General features: G+C 48.3%; 1 protein-coding gene across 1 annotated transcript in view; it reads left to right on the forward strand.

Annotated features, from left to right (window-relative positions):
* The window catches only part of LRP8 (LDL receptor related protein 8), a 74,052-nt gene that overhangs the window by 39,551 nt on the left and 11,020 nt on the right, over positions 1-23,481 (forward strand). The window contains exons 4-9 of the mRNA XM_026086664.1: positions 10,207-10,569; positions 14,876-14,998; positions 15,330-15,452; positions 18,298-18,417; positions 18,546-18,671; positions 20,506-20,677. Coding sequence (XP_025942449.1) covers positions 10,207-10,569; positions 14,876-14,998; positions 15,330-15,452; positions 18,298-18,417; positions 18,546-18,671; positions 20,506-20,677 — 1,027 coding nt within the window. The remainder of the gene's footprint in view (positions 1-10,206; positions 10,570-14,875; positions 14,999-15,329; positions 15,453-18,297; positions 18,418-18,545; positions 18,672-20,505; positions 20,678-23,481) is intronic.

Here is a 23,481-nt window from a genome sequence, read left to right on the forward strand (position 1 = left end):
CATGCTTCGGTGACTCAGAGCCGCGCGGGTCCCGCAGCTTTACATCTCTCCCTTGTGTGCTTGCATCTCTCACCTATTTGTGCTGAGTGCCGGCTTGCTTTGCTCTCTTGACTCCCATTCCCACTGAGCTTTAAGCAAGTTAAAGATCTGTATATACAGATAGGGGTTTAGTGCAGTGTTTGAATARGCAGCAGTGCTCACAGGTGAAGGGTTCCTCTTCTGGCGGGTCCAAGAGCAGAAAACTTTCAGAGCCAGCTCTTTCCAAAGCGCTGCTGATCCACAACAGCCCTCATGTCACCTGAGAGCCACTGGCACAAGGGATGACTTAAAGCAGACTTAAAGCTGGTCTGATCCCTGCCAGCAGATCCACCTGGTGATGAGGCAGCTAACGCCGGGGGAGTTACRAAGCTGGTTTAAAGCCACCTTCCCCTGCACTGCCCCTCCACCTGCACGCACACAAGCTGGAAAATCCGACCTTTTTATTGACAGCTAAAGAATTTTACCACATTTTTAATCATCGTCCAGTAGCGGTGAGGAGCATCAGGTCATCTCAGCATCGCTTTCTTCCGGATGCAGTAGGAGATACCTGCGGGGATTTGCCCATACCAGTTCTGCTCGTGCCAAGTCTCTGCAGAATGGGCYGAGAGCTTTTTGCTTGGTGCTAATGTAGCACTAACTTCATCTTCCTTTGCGGCCTGATTAATACATGCTCTTTCATCAGAGCAATGAATTCTGTTCTTTGCCTTCATTAKCAGGCTAGGTGCGCAGTGGCGTGCTGTTCCTCAGTCACTTCAGAGGGAAATCGCGCACAAAGGATCGGATTTTGCCATATATTTCCCCTGAGGAACCCAGCCAATTTTAATAGGGTTAAAGCCTATAAAGCCCATAGTATTGCATTTGYGAAAATAGAGGGAATATTCAATCTAATATCGTCATTCATGATTATTTCAGCACATGGTGAAAAGAAGCATGGCTAGCCTCAAATTCCTGTCATTTTAAAGAAAATAGCTATAACTTGAGTACAGTTGCTGTGCTGGAGGAATCTACAATTATCCCCTCGAATGGAAAGAAAATGACTATAGATTTAACAAATGAAAGTCCTTCACAAATAAGATAAGGTAGCMCAGCWCTGATATCCTCTGGGTTTTACGTGAGGTTTAATTACTGGACAGCTGGAGGGATTAATGCTTGTGCATTATGCCCTGGCTCTCAGAAATTAAACATCATGTACAGCTGCCACTTTATCACTGCTTAAAGTATTAGAGCTCCTTCAAAAGCACTAGAAATTGCAGAAAAATCCCCATTGTTATTTAGGAAAAATTGCAGCCCATATAATCATATTCGTCCTAAGTTCCATCAAAACAAAACAGCAAGAAGCTTGGTAGCTATCTTTAATTGCACTCTTACAGTAAAAATAAAGGTAGTTTCATTTTTCATCTATTGGATGCTTGTTGTAATTAAATGTAAAATACTGCATTAATTTAAGGCTAGGGGTAAGATACACATTGCCTAAGTCAGGAATTAAGCCGTAAAGCTGTGGGCTAAGCTGCGTCAGGGCTCTGCACCTGGAGAAGGTCAGTGCAAAATGACTTTATTTTCCCTAATCCTGACCCTTTAGTTCAGGTTTAGCAAAGCGTAGACACAGGCAGCGTTCTGCGGATGGCGTTTCTCCGGAGCGCCCGGTGCCTGGCCCAGCGCAGCAGCARCCCTGGCTGACGATAGCCTGTGCACGTTCGCACGGCGCTGATCCCCGCATTTCAGATCTTCTGTCTGTACCGGTACGTTCCATGAATAATTTATGCTTTAAAACAGAGAAGAAGGCACAAAATGAAAACAAGACAATTCAGAATTTAGTATTTTGCAGTGTTTTCTTAAAGGTACGTGGTGGAAAAAGGAGTGGAGGCAAGGGGAACACGCTGCAAACATGTACACACGCACACCCACGCACATCCCAAAATGCTGATTTTTCACAGAATCATGGAARAATGGTATGAAATAACTATTTTCCTACAAACGTTTGCAGCTAATCAAAACCAGAGCCTACTCTTGCAGGACCGCATGTGCGTACCCACGAAAGCTGTGTCCTGCTGCTCTTTCTGGACTCTAGCCAGGGAAGCTGTCTCTGATTCTTCTTTCCCATCTTACGTGTCGTACTGTCAAAGGGGCAAAATTTGGCCTGTAGTTAAGGTTTCTCCTCTGGGCAGTCGCTCTGTCAAGAATTAGAGCTCTTGGAGTTGAAACAGCCCAGAAATTGTCTCTCTTAGAGCCAGATATGCCTGTATTGTGTGTCCCTGAAATGCCTTCTTCATGAGAGTGCAGCTATAATTCTGAGCCTCTTCATCCCAAGAGCAGGAATCTGTTTAGTAATATTAATCCCCGCTGAATGTCAGTGACAACGGTCGGGTGACGATGGCAGATGTGTGAGGACAAGTTCCAGTGGCTGTGGGTGCACGTGCTTTACACTCATTAACCAGGGCTAAACAGGCTTGCTGAGCGTGTGGTTTGAAGACAAAATCAGATAGCTCCAACTCGGTGCATCCCTACACAAGAGAGGAGCACGTAACGTTCGATGCAAAGAAAGCAAGCTGTTTGCAAGACATATAAATGATAAGATGATATCTAAAAATTAACTTCATGGCTGAAATACACTGTTTTCATACAGAGGAAAATATAATGRTTGGGTTAATTTTGCTTATGTTTTGCAAAGAGATTTGTTTCTTCTATAAAATATAACTGGGAGGGTTTAGCTCACAATACAATACACTTTTTTCCAGAAAGTTTTAAATAATTGCATGTAAGTATTATGCGAATGATACATCATCTCTGCCCAAATTCAGCAAAGTACTGCCTTCTGTTTCAAAGCAGTGAAATCTTAAAAAGCAAATCCTTATGCCATGGCAATCGCCCAACTATTAAGCTGAGCGCAGTTAGCACATAACCCTTACACTTTTAATTGCAGTGTCACTCAGTGCTCAGATTTTCCATTTGAGCAGAAAATTGAAGACATCTAAAAATGATTGCCGTTCTTTTGCGGTATCGGGGGTATGTTGCGTGGGTACGTTGTTGACATCAAAAAAAATGGATGTGCCCCTAGAGCCACCTAAGTAAAAAGAATTAAGGACCAGTTGTTGCYGTAAGAGGCCGTTGATCTCTTCCCCTCCCAAAACTACCTCCACGGTCTTGTATTTGTCAACTTGGTCTATCATATGTGGTTATATTCAGAGCCTCGAATCTGGCTACACTGAATTCTGCCGATTTTCCCGATTTTTTTGTATCTTGGATACTCCTTTTTTGAAGTACTTTTCCCTTCACATTAGTTGCCTTGCAAACTGTTTTATTTCAAAAGGGTCTTTCTAAGTGTTGTTGCAGCTTTGTTCAAACCCATTTTAGATCCCTCTCTCTAGAGAACTGAGASACACCCTTGGGTAAGCTGGGGGATGAGATTTTGCAGAAGGGTTTGTGAAAATCCCATTTTCCCTGGGTTTGTCTCTTTGCGCCTTAGATTCTGTGCCTTTTACCTAAGAATTTGAATTTTTTTTTCCCTACAAGTGCTTGGGAATGTGTGGGCAAGGAGGAGCTGACCGGTCCATGCCATGACCCTGTACCATGGGCTTGGATATGAAGATTTTGCCTTTCCACGTTAGGAGAGAAACGGAGCTTGCAAATTTACCAAGAAAAAGCAAATTGTGCCATCTTTTGCTAGTTTTAATGTGACTAAAGTATAGCTTTTAAGTTTATGATGCAGGCCTTTCCTGAGCTGGGCGAAAGAAATGAGAAACCAGTGGAAAAAATGGACAAATACAGTGAGACGACTCTTGTCTCTGTATTAGCAGATAAGCCCAGAGCGAATGGCAGGTAGGTGAGCTCCATGCACGGGGCTCGTCCTGGCAAAGCAGCTACGATTTAGACCCTGCGCTGCCAAAATTAACTTCTGATCATGCAGAAAGGTCTGTGCAGGCCATCCTCATAGCCGCAGGGAATCCTGCTGCATCCAGGAGGTCTGCGTGCGCGGTCAGATGTGCTTTCTGAGAAGGCTCCTCGGGGACCCGGGCGCTCTTYGGTGCTGCTGCGGTCTGGTCGCTGGGAGCGCTGCGGCCGTGGCTTCCTCACCACCGCTGCCTCTGCGCGATAATATCAGAGCAGCTGTTGGCTTCGTGGATGTTCTCAGGGGGTTCTGGGGGGTTTGCCCCATCGGTGTCATGTGTAAAATTGCCATTTTAGTAAGCAAGTCATGTCTGAGGGAGTAGGAGTGAACATGTCCCATACAGGCTCTGACTTTCAAAGTCAGTAAAGAAGCCCGTTAAACGCGTCCCGGCATATATTATTTTTCTATTTAAATTTTGTCTAATGCAAAGCATCACCAATTTGATTCAGCTGATTATATTCTAATCAGAATATAAAAGAGCAATGATGGGTCTTTATCTCGGAAGATCCCCGTGGGGTGTCTCGGATTTGAGCAGAAAGCTGCACAGTATCAACCTTCGGTGCTCTGATGGCCACCTTTTTACCACCCAAGCTGGTTTTTTCTTATCCGTAAACCCTCTACGCTGGTCTCACTTGTTCTCATTTTGATGTCATTTGCTGTCATTTAATGAGGAGAACCCTTTGATAAACTTCTTGACGTTTTCCCAGTGTGGAATACACCAGGGCAGACTGCAAATGCGAGAGAGCAGCCTTATTGCCCGTAAATAGAAAAGACAAGGAGGAAATTCAGAGTTTACGTATCTTTTAATGCGTAAGCCGCTTCTCTCCATAAATTGTGGGGTTATAATTAATTGTATTTTCAGAAAATTAAACCACTTTGAATGAATAGATGATTCTTGGAAAACGTATTCTAAATCGGTAAATACATTTTCGCACAAACTATTATTTATCAGCAGGGGCTTTGGCATCTGGTTGCTCCATTATAATTAACAAATACTATGCAAATACTGCTCCAGAGAATGGAAAAATAACTCGTTTGCGTTTGAGGGGAGCAGGGTGGCAAAGGCAGCCGGCACACGCAAATATTAATTTGCCGGAGCGCGTGCGACGGCTCCTCAGCGACATTAGTGATTTGCACAATGTCAGGAATTACTGTGCCTTCTGCAGTCGTCGCCTGTATGGGCTTTTCGGTATCAATCACCATAGCAACGTGCGCTGCTAGTAGCGAGCCTGCGATCCGGTGGCGTTATTCCCTCCGTGGGGGACCTGTCGCTTTTTCGGAGCAAGGCGCTTCAAGGTCAGCTTGGTTTGCCTCCACCTCTGCCGCTGCCTCTGCTGGAGGGCAGCTTGCCCTGCGAAGCTGGTCCTTCTGGGCACGAGCCTGGGCTTTGAAGGCTGGCGTTTGGCCGAAGAGCTATATCAAATATTTGGTAAGCACACTGTTGCCTGCAGGCCAAACAAATAGCTTGTCGATACTAGTTAAATACATCTAAGGCGATAACAGCACTGGTAACTGGCCCGGGAGCTGCAGGTTGATTCAGCGTCTCCAGACTCTGCGACCTCTCCGTAATTCCGGTCCAGCTCCGAGGTTCATCACGTGGCTGCGTTGGCTGGCTCCGCTCTCAGGGCAGGCTACCGGGGCAGGTGGAGCTCAGGCGTCTGCCGCTGCAGCCTCCTGCGGCTCAGATCCCAAACCTCGTGGTTCAGGGGCGTTTCTGCAGCCAACCTGCCTCTCCTGCCGGGGTTCAAGTGGTGGTAAATCATCAGCAGACCCCTCTTTCCCCAGCGCAGATGTTAGTAGGTACAAGTCATCCCTGGCCTTCCTTAAAAAATCCGCTGTCGGAGTTAAGGAAACAAGAAATTTTGAGCCCTATTTCTTTGAGTTGCTTTGGGTGGGGGGGTCAGAAAACCATACAATGTAATAATTTATCTTATTTTCTTCTCTTCAGCATCAGTAATTGCCGTTACCCACTTTACCACATATTTTACCAAATAATTATCTTTCTGTAAGCCACTCATGTAATCTCCAGGGGAACTGACTTTTTTGGAGGAAAAAGACAAATTAACTACCTGACTATTACTGAAAAGCCAGAAGGTCTTAATTAAGGTTGGCAGTGGAAGCAGTGTTATAGTCCATTGTACATCGTTCCCAGCTTTTCTTAATGACGGATGTCCTGTTTGCTTCCCATTTCAGGTTTTTACCCAGATTTGAAGACCCACGCTTTGTAGAGATGCCCCTTGTAAGAATGTTGCATGCAGGTGTCGTGGAGGGGGAGGATTTCCAGTTCTTGGAGCGTGCTGTGTCTTTATGGCAGTCTGCTTTGCTTTATAAGTACGTGCCTGAGAAGTATGTGATGGAATTACCTTTATTTTTGGGTGCAGTGCTTGAGCTGAGATTGTCCCCGCTGCACCAGACTACTCAGTAAAGCCTCTGGTTGAATCCTGGCTCAGGACAAAAATGCACCGTCACTTAGACACTAAGTCCACATCTACAATATCTCTCCTTTTCTTTACTTCCTCTCTCCGAAGGCGGCTTCCACTCCTCTCTCCGTAAGAGATGTGACGAGATTGCAGTCGGAGGCTGCGAGGCAAAAATTGTGACCGTTGTGCTACGTTAGGTATCGGTGTATAGTACAAGGCAGAAATTAATGCAAAGCACCTCTGGCATATGTTGTCTATAGGCCAAAGCATATGTACATTGTCATTTAGCTTTGATACTTTGCTCCCTAAAAATGTGAAAAATCTTAATGGCTTACAGTACTCTACGGAACTGCTTTTGTAATTATGCTTATTTACTGCTTTGAAGCCTGTTGGTTAAACACTTCTTGACAAAACGTTCCGAAKATTTCCATTGGGATCACTTCATATTTGAAGTACTTTTTGCACCTGAGCATGACACTTATAATTTCTTGGCACTGAGAAAAGCAAACTAATATTTGTTTCCTTTGTTTTGTGCAAAGAAGCTTATAATAGGGCAGGCAGTAAAATCTGAGAATGCAAACAAATTGCTCAAGTCAAAGACAAAATACCCCAGTGATCATTTAATTACTGTTCAAGGCATTTCTATTTCAGTGCTTGGGAGGCAGTGAAATGCTGTCGTGATGGGACTGCCTAGGAACCCTGACAGATTTATGCACGGAGATGCAAGGTAAACTGTCCCTGGGACTTTAGTTCTCYGTCCCCATCTCTCCAGTTGCTACCTAAGATAACTGGTAACGCTGCTCTTTATTACTGTTCTTCAAACCAGCGCCAGGCCAGGCAGCAGAGACATAAAGACCATGAGCACGTTGGCTCCTGCCTAGGTGCAGACGCAGCATAAGCAGCTTCTCTGCGTGCCGAGCGAGTCCCCGCGTGGCTGGGAGCTGCGGACCCTGCTTTATCCCGGCGTGCCCTGTGGACGCTGGCTGGCAAGAGGAGATGAAGGAAGGGTGAGGGATCGGTGCGGTATCTGCCTTCCCCTGGGCAGCAGGAGAGCCAGCCGCACGCGGAGGCAGAGGTCTCTGCTGGAGGCACGTGCGACCCAGGAGGAGCTGTAGATGGCTGGCCTGAAGATGGTCATTAGGTCTGCAAGCGAGGAAAAGGGCGTTTTTATCTCTTGAGTTCATCCGGAGGCGCCTGGAGCAGCGTTGTGCAGAGAGGGACCGTGCGCTCCCGCTGGGGACGGCACCAGGAGGAGGGATCTCGGCAGCGTGGAGGCTGCCGGTGGCCCTGGCTGCCAGCGCGATCGCTGCGGTGCCCACGGTGACACCCCGGCGGCTGGTACAGCGCAGTGGCGGCAGCCCGGTCCCTTCGGACTGGTCGACCCCAGCAGTGTCCAGCGGCTGCAGGCAGGGAGACCAGAGTGCAAAGAGCTGCCCTGGCTGCTCGAGCCCTGTCCCAGCGTGGGCGACCGCCTGTYGGCACTGGTGCCGCTGCCCCATTTTTGGTCCCCACCTGAGGACAGCAGTGTTGGGATGGGACAGTGAGCAACAGCGAGTCCCCTGCACTTGTTCAGCGGAGGGAGACCACCTAGTTCCCAGTGCTGTCATCTCACTAAATTCACTTCTTATAAAGAAATGATCATTACCATGCAATTTTCTAGCTACTGTCTCACAAGCTTCACTTGAGAAAGTCCTCRTGAGAGGTCACAAAAGCCGAGTTACCTCTATTTTCTGTCTTCTACTGAGATTCTCGCTATTTTTGTGCCTGCGTTAGGATTTGTAAGGACAGAGGAGGAGCTTTTGTGCAGACTTCCGTTGTCTCTATCCCACACGTATGTTTATCCACTGCTAATTTGCCTGTGCAGCAGATTGCGAAAGGGAAACGCGTGCAAGCAGAAGGAGCGGTGGAGGGGGGACCAGGACAACAACGAGGAAAGAAGAATGGGCTCATTATGGTTCTGGGGAAGGAAATTAATGCACATTTGGAGCTTGCAAATCACTACAGCCTTGCCCAAAAATTAGGGATCAAAAGTCTATGCAAAATTTTGCTCACTGATCTGTTTCTGAGATTCATCAGAATAATGCCAGAAAAGCAATTTCTTCCTCTGAGCCTTAATCTGTTACAGAAACCATACATATCCCTTGCAAAATTGCTGTTTCTCATTTTATTTTTTGAATTGATTGGTAAGATTATAGGTGTTAACTTAAATTTCCACTCGGCAGTTCCTTAGCATTCCTCACCTGCAGAAATCATTAGTTCATACAGGTGTGTACTGATCTGTAGGATTAACAGATCATTTTACTTCTAGTTACGGGATCCAGATAGAAAAGCATGTACACTTAAGAAAAGGAGGAGAAAGTGGGTGCAAACTGGGGCCCTTTTCATTTTCGTGGTCTCAGTTCTGCCACGCAAAATTTTTTCTATACACTTCTCTGCTTGACTGTGCTCCTACTCCAGGTCCTTATGAGAGGGATTAACCTCCTGGTGTTAGTTGTCTGATCTAAGTTCTCCTCTGTTCAGAGAGGAGAAAGATTAGCCCCTCCAAGGGACAGTTCTTATCCGAAGGTAGGTGGCAAAACTCCAGACTGCTTGATTTGACAGACAGAGCACAGCGAGTTCAGAAGCCAAAACATAAGTAAGCATCAGCCTAGCAGTAACTCAGGGAATTAATGAGCTGGCGAACACGTTCTTAATTGCGAGATAAACAGTTTCCTTCCCAGGTATAGAGCAGGCATAACATTTCAGGAGGGTACCGCGGGCTTCCTGCTGCTGTCTGTGAAGCTGGGATATAACTGCTCCTTCGCAGGGATGCTGCTGCTCTCCAGATGCRCTTCCCGTTGCAGCTAATGGTGTCGTCTGATCTGTGGTTTATCATAGGAGCTCTGCAGAAGCCACAGCAAGTAGTTCTGCCGCTGAAGACAAAAAAAAACCCTCCCAGGTGCAATTAAAAGAAAAAGCTTTCTTCGAGACCAATTATTTAATTTGATGTAATTTATAAAAGCCATAATTTTCCTGTAGATGCCTGAGACTGCTGAAGCAGAATATTTAAAAAAAAATCACTTGATGATTAAAAATATTCACAGTGAATTTCTTCCAGGGTTTAGGTTGCCCCTCGCTCGGTGAGATAGAGCGGCTACTCCCTGCACGCCGTCGGGGTGCCCGGCAGCTCGCTTGGAGCAGGCTTCCCTGGCGGAGCYGTCCGCAGGTTTGCCGAGGAAGGAGCCTCCCGCTCGGCCTCCTATCTGGGAAGCGTCTCGTTTGTATGTTAATGTCGAGTAGCGGTTTCCAGGGAAGGCACTCAGTGTGTTGCAAAGGGCCTTCCTGGCAGATTGCAGCTAAACTGATGCTCAGCTCACTAAATATTTACCCTACACATCCCACTTAATATGTCCAAACCCAGGCACACTGTGAAATCCTGAAACCTGATTCTGCGCTCGTGAGAGGCAGGAGCTGGTAATGTCAGCGCGGAGCGAGCGCCTGCCGCCCTGGACGCTGTGGGGCCGCTGCCGCCACGCTGCCACCACCAGCCCCTGCTTCCCCGCCCGCAGCTCTCGCGGTCCTGCTGCCCCGTCCCGTCCCGGGCTGCCCCGCACCGCGGGCGGAGGGGAAGCCCGTCCTGGCCTCCAAGCTTCGCCAGTGCCAACGGCTGGTTTACCGGCTCCGTTGCCTCCTGCTGCCCTGGCCAGGAGGTGACTGTTGCATCTTCACCCGCTCCTTGCGGGGCTGTTGGCCGCTGTGCAAAGCATTTTGGGCTCAGAGATGCTTTTATGCTGCCTCGGACATTGCTCAGGTGCTAACGCTGGCGCAGTGGCGGGGGTGGCTGGAGACCTCGCAGCTCACCTGTTTGCTTTCGTTCCCCAGCGTGTTCCCCCAACGAGTTCCAGTGCAGCAACAGGACGTGCATCTCCATCATCTTCGTGTGCGACGGGGACAACGACTGCGGGGACGGCAGCGATGAGCGCAAGTGCTCCCCTCTGACCTGCAACCCCAACGAGTTCCAGTGCAACAACAGCGTGTGCATCCCGGAGCTGTGGGTGTGCGACAACCAGCCGGACTGCGAGGACCAGTCGGACGAGTCCGTGGAGAAGTGCGGCTACGACGCCAAGGCCCTCAATACCTGCGCGGCCCACGAGTTCCAGTGCGGCAACGGCGAGTGCATCCACCTGAACTGGAAGTGCGATGGGGACGAGGACTGCAAGGACAAGTCCGATGAGCAGGATTGCCGTGAGTGTCGGCAGGGCCGAGGGGTCTCCTCGGCAGGGAGGGCGGCCAGAAGGCCACCGCGGGTTTTGTTTTAAGGCAGATCTTCGATGCGAGGTGTCTGTGCAGCAGCTGTGGGCCCYGCAAGGAGTTTGTGTCCCGCGTGGCCCAGCTGGGTGCCCAGCCGGCAGGGTCAGATAGATGCCAAGCTCCTTTTCTGCTTTTCCCTGATAATTTGGCGGGGGCTGCAAGAGCTGCTGGGTGGTAGCGTGCTTCTGAGGAGATGCGTTTCACTAGAAAGGAAAGCAACAGAAAATGGGAAACGTTTTCAAAGCCCTCGGGCTGCTTGGTGGGGTTGCAGCCTGGAGGTTAGAAGCCACAGTGCTAGAGGGAATGTATGATCAGTAGGAAAAAAAACAATTAATTTTCTGCCTGTGCAGTTAGAGCATACTGAATGAGACAGTCAAGAACAGCACCTCTGAAGAATCCAGTCTGAAATGCACTTTGAGTTTGGCTTGTTAAAGGCACCGAGCTCATAAATAATGGATTTCTTTTCAGCTGGCTTTATGCATTTAACATGGTGTTGCTTGTGTGCATGGTATTTTTGAATGTTTCATCCATTTTTAGCCACTTAACTGTTCGAGCTGGTCACTTATCTGGGGAAGGAGAGACAAGAAAAAAAGAGCAAAATGTTTTGTTAAAATATTCATAATCACAAGATTGAAATAAAATAAAATATTTACATAGCTGTATATATTTAGCAGTCCTGACATTGGACCACCTCTGGGAAGGAATGAAGGCAGCACCCAGCTGCAGAAACCAGATATTTTTACAACAGTACATAAGAAAATATCCAACTTTGGCCAGCAGTGCCTTTTTGTACCCGTGATGACACTGCATCCAGGCTGGCGAGCTCAGAGCCGCTGTGCGGGAGAGCCCCCCAAGAGGAGGTGCAGTCAGGCTCTCGGGGGCAGAGAGTGCCAGGTGCAAATTTGGAGGTTTTTTTAGCAAGAGGAGGAAGAAAACAGCGAGTCCTGGACACCAGCTTGCACTGCGGGAGGGCAGGAGGATGAGCTGCAGATAACCCCGGAGCCGCTACGGCTCTGCAAGCGAGGGAAGGAGCAGCTGAGGATCGTAGGAAGAGGCACGAGAGCAGAGCAGGCCACTGGGTTTGGTTAGGGAGCGCGTTTGGCTGCTGGGTGCCAGGAGCTTCTTGCTGCCTTCCCGGAGCAGGGACGGACAAGCCGGAAGCCTCTTGCCGCAGCTCCAAGGAGGTGCCGCCGGAGCCGGCACCGAGCTCGTGGCCGGCGGGGCTGCAGGCAGCGCTTTCAGGGCCGGTGCGCTCAGCACAGCCCCGGGCAGCGTCGGGGCACAGGAGCCAGGAGACAAGGCTGGTTCCTGGCGTCCGTGTCAGGGTGAAGCGACGGTGAGAAAGATGCCGCAGGCCGACCTGCTGCAGGGTAGCAGAAGCAAGGGGCAGCGGAGGGCAGGGGACTCGGGCTCCCTCGTCAGCGAAGTGTCGCTGAACTTGCCCACGGTGAGGCCAGCTCGCCGCTGCCCGTGGGGCACAGGGTGCCTGGCTCTCTCCTTCGCGTCCCTGCACACCACGGTTCAGCCTGGTGCCGTTTCAGAGCGTCACCCTGCTGCTGCTTAAACGGTGGGGAGGGATCTCTGAAGCACCGGCCAGGAGAGGACTTGGGGCGCCGCGTGCTCAYGTAGCCAGCGGGTCGCCGGTGTGGGAACCAAAACTGCTGTTGCTTCGTCGTTGCTTGGATGCACACACCTGCAATAAAATAGCGACATCTGAGAGCCCTGGAAGCCCTGCTGGACTTGCAGCATTTAGGGATTGACCTTTATTATTTTTTTTCCTGGCCCGGAAATTCTCTTTTTGAGATCTGTATTGGCGTGACGTGCAGCGAGCTCCAGATGTGCAACACTGCTCCATCCCCKTAGCAACAGGAATGGCACAAATACCACAGGGCTTGGCTTGATTAAACCTGAAGATAACAGCAGTACATCTTCTCTTGCAAATGGGGCTCGTATGGTTTTTGCGTTGTGTAAAATAGAGGGATGGGCGCTAACGCTTTAAAAGTGTCATGAGGCCATCATCAGTCATTTGTTACAGTCGCTTTGGGGAGATGAATGAGTAGAGCGGAAATGAAGGGTGTCAATTGGTAAACAGGCAGTAAGACAGCAGATAAATAGGAGGGAATGAGTCATTTCAGGGAAGCTGTGTGAGAACACTGGCTGTTTTTTCTAAATGTCCTTTTTAAGAACATTTTAAGGACATTCCATTTTTAAAAATGTCCTTCAAAAATTCAGGTTGGGGCATCCAGGAGGGAAATTAAACAGTGGTTGCAACTAGAAAACAGATCTCCTGAGGCCTGGCCTCACACTTCTGTGCCTCTGCATCTGTAAAATGGGACTGTTGCATCTTGCAAACACTGGACTTTTCTTGATATTAAGTTAGTACCTGAAAAGCACTTTAAGATTCCTTTACAATTTCCAAAAAAAAAAATTGCCATAAAACTGCCAAGTGAGTTATTTCAAATGAAAYGTGTGGTACGAATCTCCCTCTGTCATTTTGAACATGCAGAGACAGAAGAAACACAGGTGCAGACTTCAAATTTGGAATATATTGGCTAGATTTGAGCGATTCACCTTTATGCCCAATATTTGCAAATGGAAAGCGCGTCTGTTTTAGCGTGCCTCTTAGTTTAGCAGAGTTTTAGTAAATTGTCTCATATTTGCTTTGTGGAGCTGTGGAGATAGCTATAAAGCTGCTGAGATTTCACTGATACCACCCTGCAATGTTGTCTTTGCAGTTGCTACAAAGTTCTCCTTCCTTTTTGTTAGCTTTAGACTTGGAAATCTTTCTATTTCTAACATTTAGCTAAAACTGCTTCCTAGAAGAGCTTTGGAGGCTGCAATTGATCACAGTTAGTGGGATTTGTAACAGCTGCTTCCAAATCTGTAGCCAGTGTCCTGCAGATTTACATGACAAGCTGCAGACCTGTTCCCTTGCCAGGAAAGACAGGACTCCCATGGGCTTTGGTCACRTGTGGAACTGGTGGAGAAGTTAATCCCTATGGCCAGAAATGGAGGAGGATGCCGTGCTGTCTCCACGCTTAGGAGCTGCTACAGAAAGGGTGAAATAAACTGTTTTTCATTCCAGAGGGTGGTCACCTGGTGGCTAAGAAATAACCGCAGCAAAGGAATTTTAGGCTGGAAAAGGTAGGAGAAGCTTTGGAGTGGCCCTGGTTTAGCTTGGCGGAGGTCAGGATTGCCTGGCGGAAGTCGGGTGCCCTGTCCTCAGCGATTCATCCGAGCAGGCCAGCCACGGCGGCAGCAGTTCGAGGAGAAGTGCCTCTGCCTCCCTGCGTGGCCTCTCAGAGCCGCTGCCCGGTCTGTGGGCCACAGTTCTCCTAGACCGCCGCTTCGTTTCCTCCGCTCCCTTCATTTTTCCCAATTCCCAGATGGTTAGTTTGGAGCTGCTGTCCCAGATGTCCCACTGAGGTTTCCCATGTGTGTTTGGGATTATTAGCTGAAATGTGGTGGCACAACTGATCCCCTAACTGTGCTTGTTGCTTAGGACTTTTTCTTGCTTTGCAGCTTTTTATGAGTAGTGTGTTTATGGCTTTCYTCTCCAAGGAGCAGTGCTATTTCCAAACCTTTCTCTTGTGAATACTGTATTTTTCTAAAGGCGGGATTTCCCCCCTCCCACCAGGACCAGTTGCTGCTCTCGCTGTCTCCTGTGGCCTCCCGTGGTTGTAGATGCACTAGAACTCAGTCCRGTGAAGCAGTCCCCAGGCCGGATCCTGCATCCTGTGGGATACTATCACAGATAATGCTGAGCTTTTGTACATACCAGTATTTTAGAGTATTGATGTTAGCTCACTTCATGTCTGTGGCTCTTCTTGGGTTATCTRAAAGTAGTAATTTCTGTATTAGAACTAGTCTGTCAATTTTTCAAGGAAATTCTGCCATGTAGCTCTTGCCTCCCATGTAGTAACATCCGTGCTGACCTCCTCTAGCGATGCAGAGGYGGTGATTTTCTATCATGTGGTCCCAGGCTGCCCTCAGCAAGATGGATAGGCTAGAACTGAGATCTCTCCGGGGTGTGCGGCTTTAATGGGATTTTAAGAAAACATCGGGAAGACAGTCCCCTCAGAAATAAGCCGTGTAACATGTCCCAGGAATGAGGAGCCTGTTTGCTAGCACACAGGCTGCAGCCTTTCGCTGGGTAGAGCGTGCCTGTACCTGTTGTGCCAGTTGCACATGGCTAAAAGGTGTCACACGTGGCTAACGCTCGAACGGTGTCTCTCTAAAGCTCTGGTGACCTGCCGGCCGGACGAGTTCCAGTGCGGGGACGGGACCTGCATCCACGGAGCGAAGCAGTGCGACAAGGTGCACGACTGTCCCGACAACAGCGACGAGGCAGGCTGCGTCCAAGGTACATATGGGCGGCGCATGCAAGCCCACAAGAGCTGCCCAGCCACGGGGAGGGGGACAGGCCTGCTCTGCCCCTCCTAGCCGAGGCAAGCTGCTTCCCGTGGAGAGTTTTAAGCCGTTCTGGCTGCGGGGCTGCTTGGGAGAGATGGTTGCGCTGACCAGGCACATTGCACGTCTCGAAATTTCCTTGCATGATACTCAGGCTTAATGTTCATTTGCTTAATCCCATCCCATTTCTGCTAATGACACCCTCTTGAAGCTTAATGTCAGGCTTTTTGTTGTCACGAGCCTCGTCTAACTTAGTTGCTTTCCTCTCTTGCCCGACACGACAGAGTCAGCATGTGAAAGTCCCAGCAAGTTTCAGTGTAAGAGTGGAGAGTGCATTGACGGAGGCAAAGTGTGCGATTCCCATAGAGACTGCAGGGACTGGTCTGACGAGCCTCTGAAAGAATGTGGTACAGTACTTGCCTTCTACGTGTTGCTCCTGTTGTAACCGCTTCCCCTCTCCTCCATCTGGCACTCACAGCTTTGAGTGTAACCACATGTAGCTGCTAATGCTATTTCTCACTCTGCTCCTCCTCCCTTGCCTGTGCTCTCTCCGCATAGTCCACCACCCTTTACATGAATATAATTAGTGGCCGAGTCTGATCCATCTGCAAGCTTGAACCGTGCCCTTCTCAGCTTAGCTTTTACTCTTGGAGGGGTGTTTGAGCTGAGCGCAGCACAGGAGCCAGGAATCCCCCCTCCCCACGGGCACTGGTGTCCCCTACAGCATGGACCAGTTCGTTTAGCCTCACTGCCTAAATTGTCCCTGAATTGAAGATGAGGATAACATCATAAAGGTGACTTGGCACTGGGAACATGCTTTGAAGGTGAAAACCCAGTGAGCGGCAGTGACCACTGAGAGAGGACTTGGGCTGTTTCTAGGTTTTACACATGGTTGCCACTTCCTTAGGAATGAGAGCAGGTCGCTCTGCAGTGTCCTGCCGGACTCTGGGCTACCACGAGTGACCAAGCCGTGGGCACCCGCCTGGTCTGCATCTGCCTGGCAGAGTCAGCAGCCCCCAAAGTGCTGGGCCGCCCTGCCTGGGGCAGCCAGTGACAGGCACTTCACCCCTGTTCACCCCTCACTGGGCACTGAGGGTAGCCCAGCCTCACGCAGGCTTCTCCCRTCCCGTGCCTCCATGGAGTACCAGTAGCGTAGAGCGCAGTGCCCGTACATACATATAATTCCTCACGTTCAGGAGGAACTGTCAGGCTGTCCTCTGTATCCAAGTGGTGCGTGTGCATGCCAGGGAGGATGCGCTTGCCTTGTGCTTTCAGTACGCCCTTGCTTTCTTCCGCACTAATCCGCATCTCCCTGTCTTTCTGAGTGGGTGCTGCAGCTTGTCTGTCTGTGGAGGTCCCCCAGTGGAGCTGGCGGCCCAGCAGGTCTCAGGAGACGGAGCAGCACGCTTGGGCTTGGTGCCGTGGCTGACTCGCTGCGATCCCAGGCTGGCAGTGAAGTGTCATTTGAATTAGGAAGCTGAAAGGAGAACAGCCCCCAAAAGAAATGTTGCTTTAAGGCTGCCGAAATGATGCGCGTTGCCGTGAATGTAAAGCACAGCCACGCAGCGGCCAGGAGATGCAGGACACGCTCCTCATCTCGGTGTATCTGGCTGGCTGCGTGCTAGACCCTGTAGTGCCCTCCAAGATTCCCCGGAAAGGCCCTGCAGAAAGCAGGCCATCGCTTGACTTATCTTAGGTGTGCAGTGAGCATGTTGCTGAAGCCTGGGAGATGGGCTGCAGCTGCCCGGCAGGCTGCTCTCCGCCTGGCCTTCTGCTCAGTGCGTGCTGAGAACTGCAGCACTTGATTCACTGTCTCTAAATCCATTCCGCAAAGCACCTCTGAAACCAGGGGAATCATCCAAATGAGGGTTTGCTTGTTAGTTGAAACAGCCTTTGGTAGTATTTTGCAGTGTGTGGGTGTGCATGTTTATGACCCAATTTGCTAGAGGCCTGTGCAAGTGCAGTAATAGGTGATATCCATTAATAAACATCACTGAGGAGTGACACCACACAATGTGACTCTGTGGACAGCTTCTTGGAGCCTAGTGAACTTGCTCTATTAATAATGTATTGCTATCTATGTCTGTGTCTTTGATAGGAAGGTGAAAGCATCCCACAGATGAGATGGGGTTCCTTCTGGCACAATATTTTCCTGGTCTTACTGACTTTAATTGGCTTGTGGTTGTTTTCATTTTCTTCCAAGAATACCAGTTTAAGGGCTCTGCCGTACTGCTCACCTGCAGTGTGCAAGGAGGCAAGAAGTAAAAGACAAATGAAAAATTTGGCTTTAAATTGCATTAAGGATTGAAGCAAATCAGTTTTGCTTGTTCCAGTGAGCCTCTATCCCTGAAATCCCACAGCTTCTATTCTGCAGCCCTACTTAGGGGGAGGACCTTCTCCTCACCCTGGGTAGATTAATTACAACAACAAGAAATGTTGTTTCTGACAGAAATAACAACCTTTCATGCCAGCCTTCCTCAGCTTCTCATTCAGTTGTAGTTACAGGGACCCATTTAGTCTGTTCTTCGTTTCAGTGGGATCAGAGAGGCAGCCTTGGATTAGGCAGGGACCTGGGACAGGGTGGGGGCTGTAACTCCATAACTTGCATGCTTGGGCTGATGCAGGCTGCCAGCAGAGACTGCAGTGTGGGCAGTGTTTGTGGGAGGACTGTATATCTCAGTGTTAATGGAGTGTCTCTGATGGACTGTACTTTGGGGGTTTCAGGAACTGGCACACGTATCATTCCTTGGAGCTAGCTAGGAAAGTAGTGCAGTGTTTCAAAATAGGGGCCCCTGGGAAACGGGACTCCCCAAGCATGCATTATTAAAGCTCAAGGAGACTGTTCAGAAAAGTCAACATGAACGAGTGCACGGGGAAGGAGGAGCTTCCTGGAGAGAGTCCTTCAGTCCCTTGAAAGTCCCTCACATCTGGCAGAACGTACTCAAAGCAGCAGCCCTCAGATGGGCTGAGATGTGGAGATTTACATATGTGATATCCCCAGGGCTCCCTGCTCACTTAGCCACTAGCTTTTAATACAGATGATCCTACAGTGTCGGTTTGAGGGAAAAAAAGAAGCAAGAAAGATATGGTGGTGGCTTCCYACCTGCAAAGTCACTCATATGCTCTATGTGGCCAGCTCCTGGCCACCAAAAGCTGGTAGCTGTGGGGAAATTTCTGAGGACCTCGACCTCTCTTAATTTTATTCAGTCTTATGATTAAAACCCCTCATTTTAATCTGTATACCTCTTCCAGGTATGAATGAATGCTCTATGAACAACGGTGGTTGCTCACACATATGTAAAGACTTGAAGATTGGTTATGAATGTGAATGCCCTCCCGGATACAAGCTTCTGGATAAAAAAACGTGTGGAGGTAATTTACATGCAAACAGCAGTTCCCTGTGTTTTACCATACAGAGACTGATTATAGTCACTCCAGCATTGCTCCATCACAGATGGTTTGATTTCAAGTTATTGATGGGTTTCAAACACTCCTTTCAGACATAGATGAATGTGAGAATCCAGACGCTTGTAGCCAGATCTGCATTAATTACAAGGGGGACTACAAATGCGAGTGCTACGAGGGATACGAGATGGACACCCTGTCCAAGAACTGCAAAGCTGTAGGTAAGACAACTCCACAGGCCCTTAAGCGCTGCCTGCTCAACATCACAACTCTGATAAGAAGATGTGCTTGCAGGGCTGAGGCTGGGGGAGTGGAGACGAAAGGAAACTAGCAAGTGAAGACATTCATTTCAAGCTGCGCTGAACTGCTGCAGTGATAGCAGATGCGTCTCTAGGCAAGAACTACTGATCACGCAGATCAGAATATTTTAACAGTGTGCAGAGCAAGATTGCAGTCACTAGCTGGGTGTTTGAAGCTGAAACTAGAAAAGAAGGTCTCTTGACAGGTGTTATTAAAAACAGTGCAGCAAAAACATTTAGCAGTAGTAGTATTAAAAAGAAGAAAACAACCCAATTAAAATGTGGCGGGTTAGTCACCTCTTCCCCACCCCAGCCACCTACATAAATACCAACATGAACACCAGACTTTTGCTTAGCTTATTGCAAAAATTTATGTTTGCATCAGAGGGTTGGAAAATTGAACTGTGCAAGATTAAGCATTAGCCATGATGAAGGTTTGTTTCAAGGGAACTGTGGATCTCTTGGGGAGGGGTGAATTACCTGCAGTGTAGAATTGCCCCTCGCGTTATCCTGCGCATCCAGATGTCCTCTCTTTTCCCAGGTTCTGTATGGTACGTACAATGTCCTGCTGTCCTCTTAAAGTCCATTAGTCACAGTCTGCAGTGAGCTGGGACTGACCCAAATCCAGAGACACTCGTCAGCTCGTTGATTGGAAAACTCTGTTGTGCCTGAGAGCCACCTATTTCAGAGCTAGAACCTTGTCCCAGCTCTTCCCTTCCAAAATCAGGTTCCTCAGTCCCCTTTTGTCCTTCCTAGTGAAAGCATTCTCTTCCTTAGGATCTTCTACTCGTTGGAGACAAACTAGTCTAACCCAATAAGGTCATCTTGAGTCTCCCATCTTGTCCATACTTCCAGTGGGGTGGTGCATAACCAGCCAACAAAATCTTTAGCTGTTTGACTCGCAGCTTATTTTAGTGATGCTTAAGAACATAGAGAATCACTGCATGCTGTGCTGCTCGCAGGATGTGCACCTCTTGGTCTGAGCCCAGAGACATGGGTGCGTGTCTCCTAGAGTGGGCAACTGGTCTCCATGGGGCCCATTGTGAATAACTGAGGAAGCTGAGGTGCTGGTCGTGGTCTTCTGAGCAAACTAACCATTGGGTTGTTGTGCTTCCTGCTCTCCTGTCTTTTGGCAAATTCAAGTCAATTTTATGCTTCTTGAGAGACTCTGGCCTGGGCTAACCTGAGGTCACAGCTGCAATAGCAGTATCGCCGGCACCCAGGCTGGAGGCTCCGGCCCCACAGAGAAGAGACATGAACTGGGTGAGCCCAAGGCGCAGGTGGACAGTGTGAAGTCTGCGTATACATGATGGTCAAAAATGCCTCCGGCAACCTGTCTTGCGTTGTTGGATTCAGTGTGGCACTATCTCACCTCCAGGCAGCCCAAAGGACTGCGTCTTCCCTGTCTGGTTACGAGTCACCAAAAATGGCTCCTTTATTTTGTATCTGAAACATAGAATTGAAGGTGAGGATATTTCCCAGAGTTTTGCTTGTGGTTAGTAGCAGAACAGGCAGACTGAGAGCTGATGTGTGTCCAGTGAGTGACAGAGGTGCTGCAGCCCCCTGTGTCCCTGTGTAACAGCTCTGCTTCTGGAAGCCATTGACAGTTGCTTCTGGTGCGGTGCAAAGCTTCCTCACAAAGCAGAACCGTCAGTGACTGACTGTTGGTCACTTTGGTTTTGTTTGGGGAATGCAAGCTCAATCAAGCCCTTAGATCAGCTGCTAAAATGACAAATGCACTTATTTTCTGTGATAGGCAAGAGTCCGTACCTGATCTTCACCAATCGCCATGAAGTCCGTAAGATAGACCTGGTGAAAAGGGACTACTCTCGCATCATTCCCATGCTGAAAAACGTAGTGGCACTGGACGTGGAGGTGGCAACAAACAGAATATATTGGTGTGATTTGTTTTACCGAAAAATCTACAGGTAAGGGCCAAGGGAGGGCATGTATTTTGGTACCTTTCCAAAGATGTGGTTCAGTCCCTGCCCCACAAGGACAATCTGCAGCGAACATTGCAGAGTGCAGTGAACACAGGGAACCTGAGGGCTTTTCTTCCCTTACTTGACTGCCTATTGTGGCCCAGACTTCGTCAGCTTTTCAGAAATTGATACAGAAATTGGGCTTGTGCAGTTACTGACTTGATAATACAGGAAGACCTTTCATCAGTCGTAGATCCTGCTGCATTTGTACAACTACATGTAGGCTTTCATTTACTGTATCATAATATTGCTAAGTGATGCTATGGGAGACTGCAGCCACGCTGTGATGTGGGCTTGCTGGACAAGAAGCCACACAGGACTTAGCATCTGAAAGCACAAAGGAGGCAAACAGTGCGAGAAAGGAAGTTGCAACACAGGCACTAGTTGACCACTGCAGTCTCTGGTAGACCTGGGTTTAAATTCACAGCACTTGACCACTTTCCATATTCTGGATTTCTCTTTCTCCCTCCTTCTTCAGCCTTTTTTCATGGCATCCACCACAGTATTGTCTATCAAAAAATGCATTTAATTTATGTGCTGAAAATCCTCTATGTATATTCTGATTTGCATAGCTATGGCACCCTATTGCAGCTTCTACAGCGATGTGTTGTGGATTTTAGCTAATGATCAGGGAAAGGCTGATTGGTTTCAGTGCATAGGAGCCAAGTCAGGCTTTCTGCAGGCTGTAGCAGCTCCCATGCTGTTGGCAGGGAAACCTGCCCGATCTGTGCTGAGTATTAAGCACTCAAGTAGCTAGCCAGGTACGCTGAGCAGCCCTGGGGAGCAATAAAAATGGGGAGATGGTTCAGAAGAAAGGTGGCTGTTTTCACTGTGTCTGATACTGTAGGGACAGCTAGGGCAGGTAGGAGCTACGTATTCATATGCAAAGAATTATTCAAGACACACTGCTCCTTCTGCAGCTCTCTGCAAATGTCCTGGGGCTGGGGCACCCAGAACACTGTTCATACCCTGAGCTTGGCTATACCAAACCTTTTTTTTTTTCCCCAAACAGCAGGATTTTCATCTTTCTCCCTCCTGCTTTTGTTAGCTTTGTTTTAAGTCCCAGCTTTTCTGGGACTCTGGATCATTTCTTAACTAATATTCCTGTTTAAGATATCACTAATATGAAACATTTCTAAATGAAAGGCCATCATGTCCCTCCAGCAGAGAACAGGACTCCACCTGCAGGCAACAGCAGTCCATAATTATGAGAGGCTATTGCAAGGCACAAACTGTGGTACAGGAAATAATTGCTGAGAAGAGATTCCATCTTTCTTAATATTTATCTCACTTCTCATTCCAGTCCCTCTCCCATTGAGGAGGTGTCCCCAGGGGTGTCAGAAGATATTTTACAATATTTAGTTACTGGGAGAAGTGAGATGTCACCTCTGTATTTCCGCATTCTTGTTCTGAAAGCCCCATGAGCCCCTCTCAGCTTCCCCACCAGTGTAACAAGTCGTGGTCAGGGTGCGATGCAGCAGCTCACTGCAGTGTTGCACAGGAAGTGTGAAAAATGGCTATTTCACTGGGGAAGATTCAGCTGAGCTGGAATTGTGTACGCAGAACATGTGGTGCTCGTCATACTGAAATAGCAAAGGCTTGAGAACATCACTGGACACCCTGCAGAAGCCTCTGATGATACCGTTCATTTGGTGTTGGGGCAGAGAGAAACGTAGCACCTTCTAGCTCACCAAAACCACTCCTTGTAACACCTGCATCCTCTGAAGATGTGGCATCCTACTGTTAATCTGCTTAGCTGTTCCAGCCTGAGCTGCAAACCGTGCCACAACACCAATGCTTTTTGCTTGGAGACATTTATTTCCAAGTCTCTCAACTGATGCTTGAGAGCTCAGCTCCAAAAAAACTTAGCTTCTCATTCCCTGACCAAAGGCAGGCTAGCCAGGGAACGGGAGATGTAAGTCAGCTTGGAGTTTCAATCGTTCAGGGAGAAAAAGATCTTTCTGTTATTTTCTAACTTTTTAAAGATGTACTAAATTATTCTAAGAGCCAGACTAAGCTCTTAGAAACACGGATGCAGACTCAGAATAACTCCAGTTCACTGAAAGTAATTGATATTGGTGCAGGTGCAATAGAGTAGAATCAGCCTGTTTGCTTGTAGGAGCAATACAGAGTTATTTATAGAACATGCATGTGGAGTTTGCTGCCTTTCATTAGCATTTTGAAAGATTTTTGAGCCTGCTACTGATTTTAGTGTATACTTTCTTTGTATCTAACAAGAGAGCACATGCCAAATCATTACAGTTCCACGAGTTCCTTTGCTAAATCAGAATTAATTACACAGGTCCTAATTCTGCAACACATTTAAACACATTTATCTGCATGTTAAGTTCAACTCTGTTCAGCAGAGCACAGGAGATTATACTTCTAATGTCCATAAATTCCCTAAATTGACACTATTGAAGTTAGGTGCCCTAAGTTAAAAGTTTTGCTGAATTATGCAGTTACAGCAGGAAGCAGACAGAAAATTAAAATGACAGTTCCTTGTCCTGCAAATCCCTGCCATCCAAACAGAGGGAAATATGAACAAATTGTAGGAGAAAGCAGTGGAAGAATACAACATGCAGCCGTACAGGTTTCTGTGTTCATCATGCTGCCATGTGTGCACTTTCTCTCCATGGGGCTGGAATGGTTCTGCCCAGCGTTCAGCTGTCTCCAAGGTCCGTCTCTGTGCGCCTCTTCATGGCCCTCTCTGGGCCTGTGTCAGTCCAGTGACAAGTCTTGTCTTTGCA

This window comes from Apteryx rowi, unplaced genomic scaffold (assembly GCF_003343035.1).
Source record: "Apteryx rowi isolate R43461 unplaced genomic scaffold, aptRow1 scaffold_7, whole genome shotgun sequence".
In the NCBI taxonomy this organism is placed as follows: Eukaryota; Metazoa; Chordata; class Aves; order Apterygiformes; family Apterygidae; genus Apteryx; species Apteryx rowi.